This window comes from Drosophila tropicalis, unplaced genomic scaffold, assembly GCF_018151085.1.
Source record: "Drosophila tropicalis isolate 14030-0801.00 unplaced genomic scaffold, ASM1815108v1 contig_1123, whole genome shotgun sequence".
Classification (NCBI taxonomy): domain Eukaryota; kingdom Metazoa; phylum Arthropoda; class Insecta; order Diptera; family Drosophilidae; genus Drosophila; species Drosophila tropicalis.
Window position 1 is genome coordinate 6,316 of NW_027172491.1, and position 15,442 is coordinate 21,757.

Sequence of the window (15,442 nt, forward strand, 5' to 3'; positions counted from 1 at the left end):
AGCAACAATGTGCATATTGTGCTGATGTTGGTTGGTTGGTGTGGTTCTGCTTTCTCTGCCTCTGGTAGTTAATGTTTTTTTTTTTTTTGTTGACTGCTACTTCTGATTTACTTCTTGTCACTTGAGATGGAGCTCTTGGACTCGCGAATCGAAGCAAAGCGACGACGCTTGGCCTCCTCACGCTTAGCCTTGGATTCCTTCTTGCGCTGCACCAACAATTTGGCGTAGTCGGCGGCAGCCTCCTTGGATGCTGTCTGGCGCTTCTTCTTCAGGGCAATACGTCTGTGCTTGGAAAAAACAAATGTCTTAAGCAACAATGTGCATATTGTGCTGATGTTGGTTGGTTGGTGTGGTTCTGCTTTCTCTGCCTCTGGTAGTTAATGTGTTTTTTTTTTTTGTTGACTGCTACTTCTGATTTACTTCTTGTCACTTGAGATGGAGCTCTTGGACTCGCGAATCGAAGCAAAGCGACGACGCTTGGCCTCCTCACGCTTAGCCTTGGATTCCTTCTTGCGCTGCACCAACAATTTGGCGTAGTCGGCGGCAGCCTCCTTGGATGCTGTCTGGCGCTTCTTCTTCAGGGCAATACGTCTGTGCTTGCGCTGCAGAACAACGGGAGTGATCAGGCGCTGGATTTTGGGTGCCTTGGAGGTGGCCTTCTTGTTGTCCTTGGCGGGCAATGGGCGACGCACAACATAGCGACGGACATCATCTTCCTTGCCAAGGTTGTACAGCTTACGGATCTTGCTGGCACGCTTGGGACCCAAACGACGTGGAATGGTGGTGTCAGTAAGACCGCCAATTTCCTGTTTACCCTTCTTGATCACGACCAAAGCCAGAACTGACATGTTGGCATCAACGATGCAGCCGCGCACAGATTTACGCTTACGCTCACCAGTACGGCGTGGACGATAGCAAGAGTGTCCCTTCTTCAGGAGCAGACGGACACGACCGTGAGTCAGGACACCCTGTTTCATGGGGAAGCCCTGCTTGTCGTTGCCGCCAGCAATGCGGAGTTGGTAGCCCTTCTATTCATCGCCCAAGATATCGGCCTCCACAACCTGGCCCATACGCTTCTCGTAGAACACACGGAGCTTGTGCTCATCGACAACCTCGAATAATTTTTGGCATCCCGTTGCGGGATAAGAAACGTTGAGCTTCATTCTGTCGGTCTTTACGCAGGCAACGCAGAAAAAGAAAAGCGCCAGCATGATCCTCTTGCTGATCGGCAAGAATTTTAAAACGATTCCCGCTTAGGGAGTGCTACTCGTTCATTTGGTTTGGTTATTTTCGGCGTATTGCCACTTTTTTTATTTTAATGTATCTATCCATTCCAGATTGGACAGAAGGCGTTGGGTTTATTCTTGTAGCTGACTCTGCGCGACTTGTCGGTGACGGCTTGAGGCAGGTCAATACTTCGGCAGACGTTGCAGTAGTTGCTGTCAACGAGCTGACGGTGCTGGTCTGTGCACACGATGACCCATATGGATATTGATGGAGAAGCACACTGCTCTCTCCACGGTAAATTGCTGTTGTTTGCTGAGTGGCTTGCACTTTCGGTGTTATTGCTTACGTTAGCATTCAGTGGGGTCGGCGACACCACCGAGAGGTAAGCGTTGTTGCGTTGAACCGAGAGTCGACGCTCACGTTGTTGTTGTACAATTAGTTCTTATAGCTGTTTGCGGAGTGCATTAAAAAACACCTCTACACACGGCGGCGGTTGAATTGAATTTTTGCAAAGAGATATGACCATACACAAATGCAAAAATATGTTTTAAATATTTAGTGGGCCGAGTCTATGCTAATTTAGTTAAATACTTAAAAATTGCAGATTTAACACTGTTTACGATGTGTCTTTTACGCAAACGCTGCTTTGCTTTTTGAAATATTTCCTGATTTGTAATCGATAGAAACTTGATTTTTTGGAATGCTTTCCAATCGATATTTGTCCTGATTTCTTTTTGGACTATTTCGTCGGTTAGTTCCTTGTTACTTCTTCTTTTAGTCACTTTGTTTCTTTGTTCATGTGAAAGGGCAATCGAAAAGAAATTTTTTTATAAACGGTCGAAAAAACAAATTCTTTTATGGCAAGAAGAGTTAATGTTAAGAGTTAATCATCAAATTCAAAGCGATGATTAAAAAAAACTTTTTTTTGACAGGAAATTAATAAACTACTTGTTAAGTCAAAAAACCTCAAAAAAAGTACTTATACGTTTTACGCAAGGTCTTAAAAGTTTAAATAAATAGTTAAACAAAATACTATTGAGATTTTCCAAATCAATCTAGCAAAGCAGTCAATAGCCAATTTCATAAAGTGCAAAGTTGTTAATATTTCAAATTGAATTAGATAATACAATACAAATAAAATTTAGAAGAATTTAACTTAGGCTAGAACTATCAATTGTCCTCTTCATGATCACTATTACAAGACTGAAAATGTTTAAACTTGGCAGACTTTTTCCCATGACTTGCGAAAGAAAAGATTCATCATTTTCAGTCTGTTTTGCAGAAAAGCAAGAAAACTGCTCAAGACTGCTTCTAGTCTTGTATGATTCAAGCAGAGAGATAAGAAATTGTTTCTCAAGCATTCTATTTTTTTTGCGCTATAGTTAATTATAATTCAAATAAGTATATAAAAGTTGACAAAAAAACAAATGATCCGCCAAGAAACTAAAGTTTTATTTTACATAAAATTCAATTATCAGTTATGTTTATCAAATGTTGAAAATTCAGAAAAATCACAAAATTTGATTCAATCTAAGCAATCGTTGCTTGAAGTTCTCATTTGACCTATGAGAGCTACACGTTACTTGCTCCCGCAGTCCTCCCATATGGGGCGCTCTCGGCGGAATAAACTGCCAGGATTAAATGTGCTGGGGAAATGCCTTGATTATATCAAGCTTGGTGGCGTTCAGGAAATCTTTTTCGAGCGCTTTTGAGGCCCCTACGAAGTGGTGAGGTCGGAGTTAGCCTCGAGATGGATCGCCTTCGTGCTGAAGCACACAAAGACGAAGACATAACCCTTAGTAATGAGACACGCACGCCCGGTGTAATTCTTGATCTCGAACGGCCCTGCGAAGTCAATGCCCGTGTGGCTGAAGGGCCTGAGACTTCACCAGGTTCTTGATTCGTTGATTGCCGCCATGCAACGTGATGCGGTGGGTGAATTCGACAAGCAGGCGAGTGAAATGAGTATTATAGGGGAGGAGAATAGGGTGACGTTCGTCATACCGGAGGGACTCAGCGGCCCGGAGTCGTTCGCAGGAGCGGAATATCCCATGCTGGTCGAGAAATGGATTCAAATTGAGTAGCGTGCTGGATGCTTGCAGGGTCGCCCTTCACCCAGGGCCCGTATCTCCGCGATGTATTCCCGACGCTGGGAGGTCCGAATCAAGGCGCGCTCGGCGGAGAGAAGTTCATCATTGGTGAGGCGGACCGTGGAAGGCGTCAAAATCCTTTTGGTGGCGAAGCGTAGGATATATACGGTGACTCGTAATGCTCTACCGTAGTCCGAGAAACGTTCGCTAACGTCATCGTCGCGGTGGTGTGGCACTGGACTCGTTGCTCCAGCTGGGTGTCTGGGAGTTCATTATTGAGAGTTGGCCAATACTCGGGGTCCCGCTGGAGCCACTCCGGCCCATGCCACCAGAGGCTGCTGGCCGATAACTCGGCCGCGGAGACTCCACGGCTTGCCAGATCAGCGGGGTTGTCCTCGGAGCGCACATGTGACCAGCTTTGGCCACTGGTGCTTTTGGATTGGCCACGAAGGTGGACCAACTACACGGGGGGTTTATTGAGCCAAGCCAACACGATGGTAGAGTCGGTCCAAAACTGGGAGGTTGCAGGTGGGATTGGGAGTTCAGGAACGATCGACGCACAGAGATCGGCTAGCAAAACCGCTGCGCACAACTCAGCCGAGGCAGCGAGACTGTTTTGACTGGAGCCACACGGGTCTTCGCCGTTAATAAATGGACTCTTACTTGATCGCCGTACCCAACCCGCACATATAGGGCTACTCCATACGCTTTCTGTGACGCGTCACAGAAGCCATGAAGCTCCCACGAGAGCTTATCGCTGGTGTTTAGCCAACGGGGGATGCGGAGTTGACTGAGGCCTGGGTAATCCTGCAGAAATTCGTGCCATTGCTGCAGCAGGAGAGGCGGCAGAACATCATCCCAGCCCAGTTCGGCTTGCCAGATTTGCTGCATGAATATCTTCGCTCAGATTACAAATGGGGCTAGCCAGCCAGCGGGGTCGAAGGGTCTTCCTCTTGGAGATCGACTCCTTCAATGGTGGGTCCGCTACGGTGAAGAAGACGTCCTCGGCGGCTTGCCAGTGGATGCCCAAGGTTTTTGCAGTGCTCGTGTCTTCCAGCTCGAGAAAGTTATCTCGCAGCAGGTGCTCTCGGAATAGCTTAAAGTACTTCCTTCTTGCTGGAAGTCCACTTCCGAAGCGGGAGGCCCGCAGATTGGAGGGCAGCTTGAAGCTCTGTACATGTAGTTCCGAAAGATTTCGCTCGCCTGGGGGTACATCGCTTGCACGTCTTGTGCCAGTTGTAAAAGGACTCGGATCGCCAAGAATGCAGTTAACCCCAAAGTTAAGAAAGTTTGTAGCTCATAATCCTGAATATTGCCGCAGCGATCTCGGTAGAGGATCCGCTGAAAGGGGGTATGCCTGGGGTCGACTCGGGTTTGTCGATACATCTGCATTATGTTATATTCATATATGATTTATAAATATGGACGGATATATAAATATGGGCACGATAGTGCTGGGAAAAAAAATATATATGTATTTATTTAGAAATATGGGCGGATATATATATGTGCGCAAAGGCTGGTCGGAAACATTATATAAATAATTTATAACTATGGACGGATATATAAATATGGGCACGATGGTGCTGGAAAAATATATATGTATTTATAAATATGGGCGGTTATAAATATGTGCGCAGAATACTGGCCGGAAAAAATTATATATAATTTATAAATATGGACGGATGTATATGGGCACGATAATGCTGGAAAAAAATATATATGTGTGGATTTATATATATGGGCGGATATATATGTGGCCAAAATAATGGCCTGAAGAAATTATATGTATCTTTATTTATAAATATGGACGGGTATATAATTAGGCAAAAGAAGGGAATCTGAAATAATGTGATTTGAATTTGGCGCGCTTGAGCCGCCTATCGATATCACGACTCGACTCACGTGTCACCACTACTCCTAAAACAGCTGCCGGCCACTGTTTATATATTTGGTTTTTCTTTTGTTTTGGTGATTAATTGTGTTATAATAATTTTTGTGGTTGTGCGGAGGAGGAAAAAAACAAACAAGAACGCTTTTACATACCGCGAGTGTTGTGCGTGACGGCAATAAAACAAACGATCAGTGCGTATGGATATATGCATACAGGCGTGAGTACACAGGTAAGTATATGTATATATGTGTGCACGCGCGTTTTTCACAAAAACGTAAGTAATTTGTTATTTAGTCGAATGATAAGAAATTCAATACCCTTGTTGGGTTCCCTTCCTCTCCCCTTTTGTTTTTTAATAAATATGCGACACCGAAATGGATTATGTGTTGTGGATATGTACATATGTATGTGCGTGCATCAATGTATGACGATGTATGTATGTACATGCACATGTGAATGTAAACGAATTTTACATTTGTAAAAAAAGTGGAATTGAACAGAATTGTGAGGAAAAGAAAATAAATAGAAATGGGTAATCGTGGAATGGAAAACAAAAAACGTTGGACAAACACGCTAAGGATTGGGAACTACCATGTAACCTTGTGAGTAGGTCGCTATGGAAAAGCGGGAAAACCTCACACTTTTATTAATATGTAGGATCAAATGAAATGAATAATGAAATCTTGTAATTATCGGAATTCCGCTGATGCAAGCTGGAGGAGCGGAAGGATATCCGGCTAGAAGGACCAATGTTTGTGGAGGGGCGGAAGGATCCAAAGTAAGCCACAAGTGGTTGGCGGGTGCCAATTTCTTCCAGGGTCTGGTGCGTGAGTACTCCACGGCTTGCCAGATCAGCGGGGTTGTCCTCGGAGCGCACATGTGACTAGCTTTGGCCACTGGTGCTTTTGGAGATGCTGGATACCCGATTGGCCACGAAGGTGGAACAACTACACGGGGGTTTATTGAGCCAAGCCAACACGATGGTAGAGTCGGTCCAATACTGGGAGGTTGCAGGTGGAGGAGATCACCCATCATCTGAGTCTGTAGTCGTCGACGATGAACGATGCAGACTTTACACCCCTTTATGTGGGACTTCACCAGGTTCTTGATTCGTTGATTGCCGCCATGCAACGTGATGCGGTGGGTGAATTCGACAAGCAGGCGAGTGAAATGAGTATTATAGGGGAGGAGAATAGGGTGACGTTCGTCATACCGGAGGGACTCAGCGGCCCGGAGTCGTCCTCAGGAGCGGAAACGTTCGCTAACGTCATCGTCGCGGTGGTGTGGCACTGGACTCGTTGCTCCAGCTGGGTGTCTGGGAGTTCATTATTGAGAGTTGGCCAATACTCGGGGTCCCGCTGGAGCCACTCCGGCCCATGCCACCAGAGGCTGCTGGCCGATAACTCGGCCGCGGAGACTCCACGGCTTGCCAGATCAGCGGGGTTGTCCTCGGAGCGCACATGTGACCAGCTTTGGCCACTGGTGCTTTTGGATTGGCCACGAAGGTGGACCAACTACACGGGGTTTACCAACACCATGGTAGAGTCGGTCCAAAACTGGGAGTTTGCAGGTGGGATTGGGAGTTCAGGAACGATCGACGCACAGAGATCGGCTAGCAAAACCGCTCCGCACAACTCCAGCCGAGGCAGCGAGACTGTTTTGACTGGAGCCACACGGGTCTTCGCCGTTAATAAATGGACTCTTACTTGATCGCCGTACCGAACCCGCACATATAGGGCTACTCCATACGCTTTCTGTGAAGCGTCACAGAAGCCATGAAGCTCCCACGAGAGCTTATCGCTGGTGTTTAGCCAACGGGGGATGCGGAGTTGACTGAGGCCTGGGTAATCCTGCAGAAATTCGTGCCATTGCTGCAGCAGGAGAGGCGGCAGAACATCATCCCATCTTCCAGCTCGAGAAAGCCCTCCGCAGCACGTGCTCTCTCGGAATAGCTTGAAGTACATCCTTCTTGTTGGAAGACCACTTCCGAAGCGGGAGGCCCGTAGATTGGAGGGCAGTTTGAAGCTCTCGTATGGCGAGACGGGCGTCGGCTTCAGTGTGAGTGCCGGCAAGGACATCATCAACATAAATGTAGTTCCGAAGGGTTTCGCTCGCCTGGGGGTACATCGCTTGCACGTCTTGTGCCAGTTGTAAAAAGGACTCGGATCGCCAAGAATGCAGTTAACTCCAAACGTGACAGTTTGTAGCTCATAATCCTGAATATTGCCGCAGCGATCTCGGTAGAGGATCCGCTGAAAGGGGGGTATGCCTGGGGTCGACTCGGATTTGTCGATACATCTGCGTTATGTCAGCGTTGAAAACGAATTGAAAGAACCGCCATTTCAGTACCTGAGGCGTGAGATCGGCCTGAAGAGTAGGCCCGGTGTGAAAGACATCGTTAAGGCTGACGCCTAGTGTGGAGGGGCTCGGTACCACGCGTACCTTGGTGGATGGGGGAGATAGAAGTTTTTCCCATTTGAGGCGGCGTCACCCGAATCATATGACCCAATTCCAAGTACTCTTGAATGATGGTATCGTACTGCGTTTTTAGGACGGCATCCTTGAGAAGGCGTGCTTCATTCCGCAGGAATTGAGCCAGCGCGATCGGTCTTGAGTGGCCCAAGTCAACGCTATTCGGACCTTTAAACGGTAGGGACACAACATATCGGCCGTCCTTCCCTCTTTGGGTGGTCTCCTGGAAGTTCCGCTCGCAGAATGCGTCATCCTCCTTTTCCGGCTTTGCGGGAAGGTCTTCCATCTCCCAAAACTTGGTGAGGAGTACATCAAGTTTTGCTTCGGTACTAACTCGCGTCTGTGCGCGAATACTGATCGAGACACCGGAGGGTCAGGCATGATAGCCCCACACAGAACCCATCCAAAGATGGTTTCTAGCCCGACGAACTCACCAATGTCCTTTTTGATCCGCTCTCCGAGGATGTGGGGAAACTGGTCTACACCGGTAATCATATCAATAGGCGCGGGCTTGTTGTAGTACGGGTCAGCCAGGGGGCGATCGAGGCACTGCGTCGGAACCGTGTTAAGGAATGGAGCCGTTGGAATGGCCCCTGACAACTTGGATACGACCAGGGCGGAGACCTCAATCTTGTTCAGTCTGTCACACGGAGGAGACAGCATCAGCAGACACACCTTGTCGGCGCAGCCTCCATCACTCTGGCCCATGCCAGTAACCGCGGCGTCTACTGGGTTTTGGGGGGGCTGGACCATTTTGAAGACACGCTCGGAGAGAAAAGTTGAATCGGCCCCCGAGTCGATCAACGCACGAATACGGTGATCCACACCACGATGGTGCAGAGTGTCAATCGCAGTGCCTAAGATGCCTCTGCCTGGGGTAGATGCAAAATAATTTTGAGCATTTGTGAGCTGGTTGCTCGTGGACGGACGCTCTGTGGCGCTGAATGGTGGGACTTGCGCAGCGGACGGCGAGGACACGGACACATCACTAGGATGCAACAGAGTATGATGACGTTCCTTGCAGGTATGGCAATTATGCGCGCTGGATCAGCCCTTCACTTGATGACCGCGGGCAAAACAGTTCAGACAGACTCCCTGCTGTTTAATGGTTTCCAAACGCCTCTGAACAGGCATATCAAGAAAACTAGGGCAGAGCCGTATTGGGTGATTCTCCCGATGGCACAGCTTGCAAGACGCCGGTTTGAGCTGAGCTTTCGCAGGAAACCCTAGGACCTTCATCGTTGCAGAGGATTTGCGGGGGCCAATGGGGATGGCTTGGACACTTGGGGCCGACTTATGTTCTTCGGTGGCATCCAGGACACGATACCGATCGGTAAGAAATTGGTTCAAATCGGACCACGTTGAGACGACAGTCTTATTGGTCACTGATTGTTCTTACAGGAGGATTGTGGCCTTCGGCAATTTGCTGGTACAGATGGCGATAAGTAAGACATCCCAATTCTCAGTACTAACACCCGAACGCTCAAGCGCGGTAAGACACCCTTGAAACGCATAAGACTCGTCATCTCAGCTGAGAGCTGTTCAATGCTTTCTCCGAACAACGTCCCGCATCGCACATACGCCGCGTAAGCGGATTCGTGCTTCGCCTTGATGTGGCTTATGTTTGCCAAGCTTTCCTGGTCGGTTTGGACTGTCAAGGCCTTCTGACAACGGGAGTATTCCATCTCGACCTTTGACCAAAGGGCTTTGAGCTGCTCTAAGTGCATTTTAATGGAAAACTAGGGCACTTCAGAAGTTAGAGCTTCCCTCTCATGAACTTCAAACAGAGTCAATGCGTCGCACGCCAGAACGAAATCGGAGAGGGACATTCTGGAGTGTTCTCTACGCTGTTGCGCACGAATGCGGACCGAAATTGCACGTAGACGAAGCGAAGTGATTACGAAACAAGTTTATATGGATTCGTAAGTAACGATGTGAGTACGTATAAAAAAAAAACACGGATGAAGTATATCAATAAAGATGTATAGGACAAAAAGAAAATACGTTTTTATATAAATCTGGATCTGGATAAATATATGTGCGCAAAATAATGGCCGGAAAAAAATTATATATGATTTATAAATATGGACGGATATATATATGGGCACGATAATGCTGGAAAAAATATATCCGTCCATATTTATAAATCATATAAAAATAATTTATAAATATGGACGGATATATAAATATGGGCACGATAGTGCTGGAAAAAAATATATATGTATTTATTTAGAAATACGGGCGGATATATATATGTGCGCAAAAGCTGGCCGAAAACATTATATAAATAATTTATAACTATGGACGGATATATAAATATGGGCACGATAATGCTGATAAAATATATATGTATGTATTTATAAATATGGGCGGATATAAATATATATATTTCTGCACAATAATGAAAAAAATTATATATAATTTATAAATATGGACGGATGCATAGGGGCACGATGATGCTGGAAAAAAATATATATTTGTTTATATATATGGGCGGATGTATATATATGTGCGCAAAATACTGGCCGCAGAAAATTATATATAATTTATAAATATGGACGGATGTATATCTTTTTCTCTTTTTTCAACAAAAATGATAATTGACTTATATACTAGATTCATGACCAGAAATGGTATTTTTCGGTAATATAGTTAAATATAAATAAAGTGGTATTTTCTGCCACATATTTCCGCCCCCTAGTGTTGAACCAAGTCTTCAGCACGATCCTTTTTGTCGCGGGATTCCAGTCCTAATCTGCATAGGTTTCTTACTGGCCGACGATAAGTGTTTTTTGTTGTTTTTATGTCTGCTACTCTCACTATTCCATCTTCTCCTGGGTGTGTTTTGAGTACTATTCCAATTGGCCATTCACCTCTTGGTGTCATGCATTTTACTACGACGAGTTCACCTTGACGAAGTTCCATCTTACAACGTTTCGCTTTTACATTTTCTATAAATCTTTTGACCCATGCTGTGGCTCTTATCAATTTTGTGAACTTCGAAATTCTATTTTCCAGTATTTTAAATGGGTGGTCATATTGGTGAACTAGCCTCATAAGCCCTGGTTCGGTTGGTGCCTTTAATTTGGCTGTGGCCACATCTTTTTATCCAAACCAAGAAAGGCTGGACCTTGTTGCCATCTGTCTGTGGCAACTTTTATTGGCGAATCTCTTGTTATGATGTCAGCAATGTTTTCCATGGTCGGCACCCAGTTCCATTCTGCCCTCTTGGACTTTTCGCATATTTCGCTTATTCTGTTGGCTACGAAAACTTGCAGCCTTTCGTTACTGTTTATCCATGAAATCACTGTTTGGAAGTCTGTCCAGAAAAACCTTTCATCAAATTTTAGATGCATTTCGTTTTCAATAGTTTCCGCCAGTCTACATCCCATCACAGCTGCCAATGTTTCAAGTTTTGGAATGGTAACATGTTTCAAAGGTGAAACTCGTGCCCGAGATGCTATAAACATGACGTCATATTTTGTTGCGGCTTCTGCACCCTTGTAACTTACTCGAATATATGCTGCTGCAGCGTATGCTTTACTGCTAGTGTCGCAAAAAACGTGTAGTTCGACTTTCGTAGGAATAGATAAATGTTTGAAATTTGAAAATGTCCCGCTGCGTGTATTTTAATTACTGCATGAATTATCTCAACAGCTTCGCGAACTGTTGCTTTTGAATCCAGATAGTCGTCGACGTAATGGTTTTCAATGATGGCTTGAGCTACTTCTGGTGTCTCACTTTTATGTATCGCTGCATTGTGGTGTGTTTTTACAAATTGTGATATAAATGGTGAGGAGGTTGCTCCGAATATCGTTGACGTCATCTGGTAGACTGTTGGTGGTATTCGGGTATTCATATTTCTCGATAAAAAGCATTGTGAGACTTCATCTTCCTTGGCGATTTTTACCTGGTTGAACATTTCTTTAATATCTGCAGCAAAGGCTATTGTGTTTAATCTAAATCTTATTAGCACGCCTACGATTGATGGAAGCCAATCCGGCCCAGTTAGTAGATTTTCGTTTAAGGAAATGCCATTACAAATAACTGCTGCGTCGAACACTACTCGAACTTTTCCCGGTTTCTTGGGATTAATTACTGCAAAATGTGGCAGGAACCACAGTTTTGGGGATTTAACCAAGTTGACATTAGTGACTATTTTTGCATAACCATTCTTGAGTAGCTTCTACACTTCCTTTTGGTATGCTCGCGCTAGTTCGCTGTTTCTGTTGAGCTTTCTTTCTAGATGTTCACGCCACCGGGTGAACAGCAGTGAGCGGCGAAGAGCAGTGAGCGGTGAAGAGTGAGGAGGGTTTTTTGATCCTCGGCATCTACGGTCACACCAGGAGGAGTGACTTGGTTTTTCCAATGGGCATCGCCATTTATTCCTGAATCGCGTTTTTCATCCGAACACCCGTTCTTTTTCCTGATTTTTACTTTGCGATTTGTCACTTTTTCAAACCGAACCATTTCGTGTGTGTATCGGTATATGTACCTTGTGAATTCAATAAATCATCATTAATTAAAACGAAGTTTTTCGCGCGTTTTAATCATTCTACTCACGTACGAGACCCTGAAGATATTGGCACCCGCCAACCATTTGAGGCTTAGTCGGGTCCTTCCGACCCTCCACAAACATTGGTCCTTCGAGCCGGATATCCTTCTGCTCCTCCAGCTTGCATCGGCGGAATTCCTGATAAGTACAAAAATTTCATTATTCATTTCATTTACATACTAATAAAAGTGTGAGGTTTTCCCGCTTCTCCATAGCGACCTACACACTTTTACATATTGTATGTACATACCTGACCTGTTCCAAGGTTACATGGTAGTTCCTAATCCTTAGCGTGTTTGTCCAACGTTCTCGTTTTACATACCACGACTATCCATTTTTATTTATGTTTTTTCCTCGCACTTGTCCAAATCCACCTTTTTTACATATGCATTCACATGTACATGTAATTTCCACAGCTGTTTGCCAAATCCGCGTAAAAGTTTAAAAAAAAAAAAAAATATTAAAGTGTTATAAAAAATAGGATAAAATAATAATCAAAGTGTCACCGCGTTTTCTTATGTGTTGGAATAATTATTTTCAATGCCAAACTTATGTCCGCACGCGCGTATCTACGTACATACATACATCGTCACCTGTTGATGTACGCGCATATGTACATATCCATATACATATAATCCCTTCACACATTTACCACGACACAAAAGGCAAAAAAAAATATTGTTTTTAAAATAGCACTTAACGTATGCACCGCGATTTCTTGCGCGTTCGAATTAGGTGTGAAATTAATTTCCTCACGCGCGTCTTTGGAAACCGGTGCACTTGCTTACATTTGTACATACATGCTTACATGGTCACACATTGCACATACATATGTACATATCCACAACACATAATACATTTCGGTGTCGCGCATTGATTTAACACAACCCCACATCCAATTAAATGACAATTACTTACGTTTTTTTTTGTTGTTGTGAACAACCCGTGTGCATACATATCTACATATATACTCACCTGTGTACTTATGCATGTATGTACATACATAGATCAAAGCATTTGTCCATATGCATTGATCGTTTGTTTTGTTTGACTTCGCGCACAACACTCGCGGTGTTTAAAAGCGTTCTTTTGTTCTTGGTTTTTCCGCACAACCACAAAAAAATTAACATAATTAAACAACGAAATCAAAAACCAAATATATAAACAGCGGCCGACAGCTGTTTTCGGAGTAGTGGTGACACGTGAGGCGGCTCAAGCGCGCCAAATTCAAATCACATTATTTCCGATTCTCCTTTTTCGCCTAATTATATATCCGCCCATATTTATAAATAAATACATATATATTTTTTCCAGCACTATCGTGCCCACATTTATATATCCGTCCATATTTATAAATTATTTATATAATTTTTTCCGGCCAACTTTTTGCGCTCATATATGTATGTATCCGGCCATATTTATAAATAAATACATATATATTTTGTTCAGCACTATCGGGTCCATATTTATATATCCGCCCATATTTATAAATAAATACATATATATTTTTCCAGCACTATCGGGCCCATATTTATATATCAGTCCATATTTATAAATTATATATCTAATTTTTTCGGCCAGTATTTTGCGCACATATATATATCCGCCCATATTTATAAATAAATACATATATATCTTTTCCAGCACTATCGGGCCCATATTTACATATATATCCGTTCATATTTAAAAATTATACATATATTCTTTCCGGCCAGCCTTTCGCGCTCATATATATATCCGCCCATATTTATAAATAAATACATATAAATTTTTTCCAGCACTATCGGGCCCATATTTATATATCCGTTCATATTTAAAAATTATATATTTAAAAATTATATATTTTTTCCGGCCAGCCTTTTGCGCTCATATATATATCCGCCCATATTTCTAAATAAATACATATATATATTTTTTCCAGCACTATCGGTCCCATATTTATATATCCGTCCATATTTATAAATTATATATATAATTTTTTCGGCCATTATTTTGCGCACATATATTTATCCAGATCCAGATTTATATAAAAACGTATTTTCTTTTTATTCTATACATCTTCATTTATATATTTCATCCGTGTTTTGTTTTATACGTACTCCCATCGTTACTCACGAATCCATATAAACTTGTTTTGTAATCATTTCGCTTCGTCTACGTGTAATTCGTATATTATTCCGCATCTATCCCCATTAAAGGGGCTTCGTTTCCGAGCCACACGCGAGAAAATTCTCCCGCAATCCTGCGGTGCACAAAGTTCTTGCGTCCCCATACAGTCCACTTCTCACTTCCAAAACAACCAAAAAAAAAAAAGGGACGCGAACAAACGCGGTGTTCGTCGGTAATGTCGTCCCCTGAGTATGTCCACGGAGCCGTCCAAGACTGCGCCGAAGTCCAACAGTCTTTCGTCTCCCTCTGCAACTCCAGAGAAGGTTCGGCCTCCGACAACTCCGGTGACCGTGAAGCGTACGGATATTTCGCGCAAGTTCTCGTCAGTTCGCAGCCGCAGCGAATCCCCAAGGTCCCGTCCGCTCAAGCGCGGTAAGACACCCTTGAAACGCATAAGACTCGTCATCTCAGCTGAGAGCTGTTCAATGCTTTCTCCGAACAACGTCCCGCATCGCACATACGCCGCGTAAGCGGATTCGTGCTTCGCCTTGATGTGGCTTATGTTTGCCAAGCTTTCCTCGTCGGTTTGGACTGTCAAGGCCTTCTGACAACGGGAGTATTCCATCTCGACCTTTGACCAAAGGGCTTTGAGCTGCTCTAAGTGCATTTTAATGGAAAACTAGGGCACTTCAGAAGTTAGAGCTTCCCTCTCATGAACTTCAAACAGAGTCAATGCGTCGCACGCCAGAACGAAATCGGAGAGGGACATTCTGGAGTGTTCTCTACGCTGTTGCGCACGAATGCGGACCGAAATTGCACGTAGACGAAGCGAAGTGATTACGAAACAAGTTTATATGGATTCGTAAGTAACGATGTGAGTACGTATAAAAAAAAAACACGGATGAAGTATATCAATAAAGATGTATAGGACAAAAAGAAAATACGTTTTTATATAAATCTGGATCTGGATAAATATATGTGCGCAAAATAATGGCCGGAAAAAAATTATATATGATTTATAAATATGGACGGATATATATATGGGCACGATAATGCTGGAAAAATATATCCGTCCATATTTATAAATCATATAAA

The 15,442-nt window shown here is 44.0% G+C and overlaps 2 protein-coding genes across 2 annotated transcripts; both read right to left on the bottom strand.

Moving 5' to 3' along the window:
• Window positions 1–334: 334 nt before the first annotated feature.
• LOC137574437 (small ribosomal subunit protein eS6-like) lies at window positions 335–1,196 on the bottom strand. The gene has a single exon (XM_068286756.1). It carries the CDS (start codon window positions 975–977, stop codon window positions 417–419), a length of 561 nt encoding a protein of 186 aa, XP_068142857.1. The 5' UTR covers window positions 978–1,196; the 3' UTR covers window positions 335–416.
• A 2,102-nt stretch (window positions 1,197–3,298) lies between these two features.
• Window positions 3,299–14,972, bottom strand: LOC137574445 (uncharacterized). Its single transcript, XM_068286768.1, has 10 exons — window positions 14,697–14,972; window positions 12,247–12,376; window positions 8,118–8,555; window positions 7,561–7,622; window positions 6,918–7,463; window positions 6,425–6,725; window positions 4,306–4,520; window positions 3,981–4,202; window positions 3,530–3,777; window positions 3,299–3,455 (listed from the first exon to the last, which is right to left on the bottom strand). The coding sequence occupies exons 1-10, from the start codon at window positions 14,970–14,972 to the stop codon at window positions 3,299–3,301; spliced, it is 2,595 nt and encodes an 864-aa protein (XP_068142869.1).
• Between the last annotated feature and the right edge of the window lie 470 nt (window positions 14,973–15,442).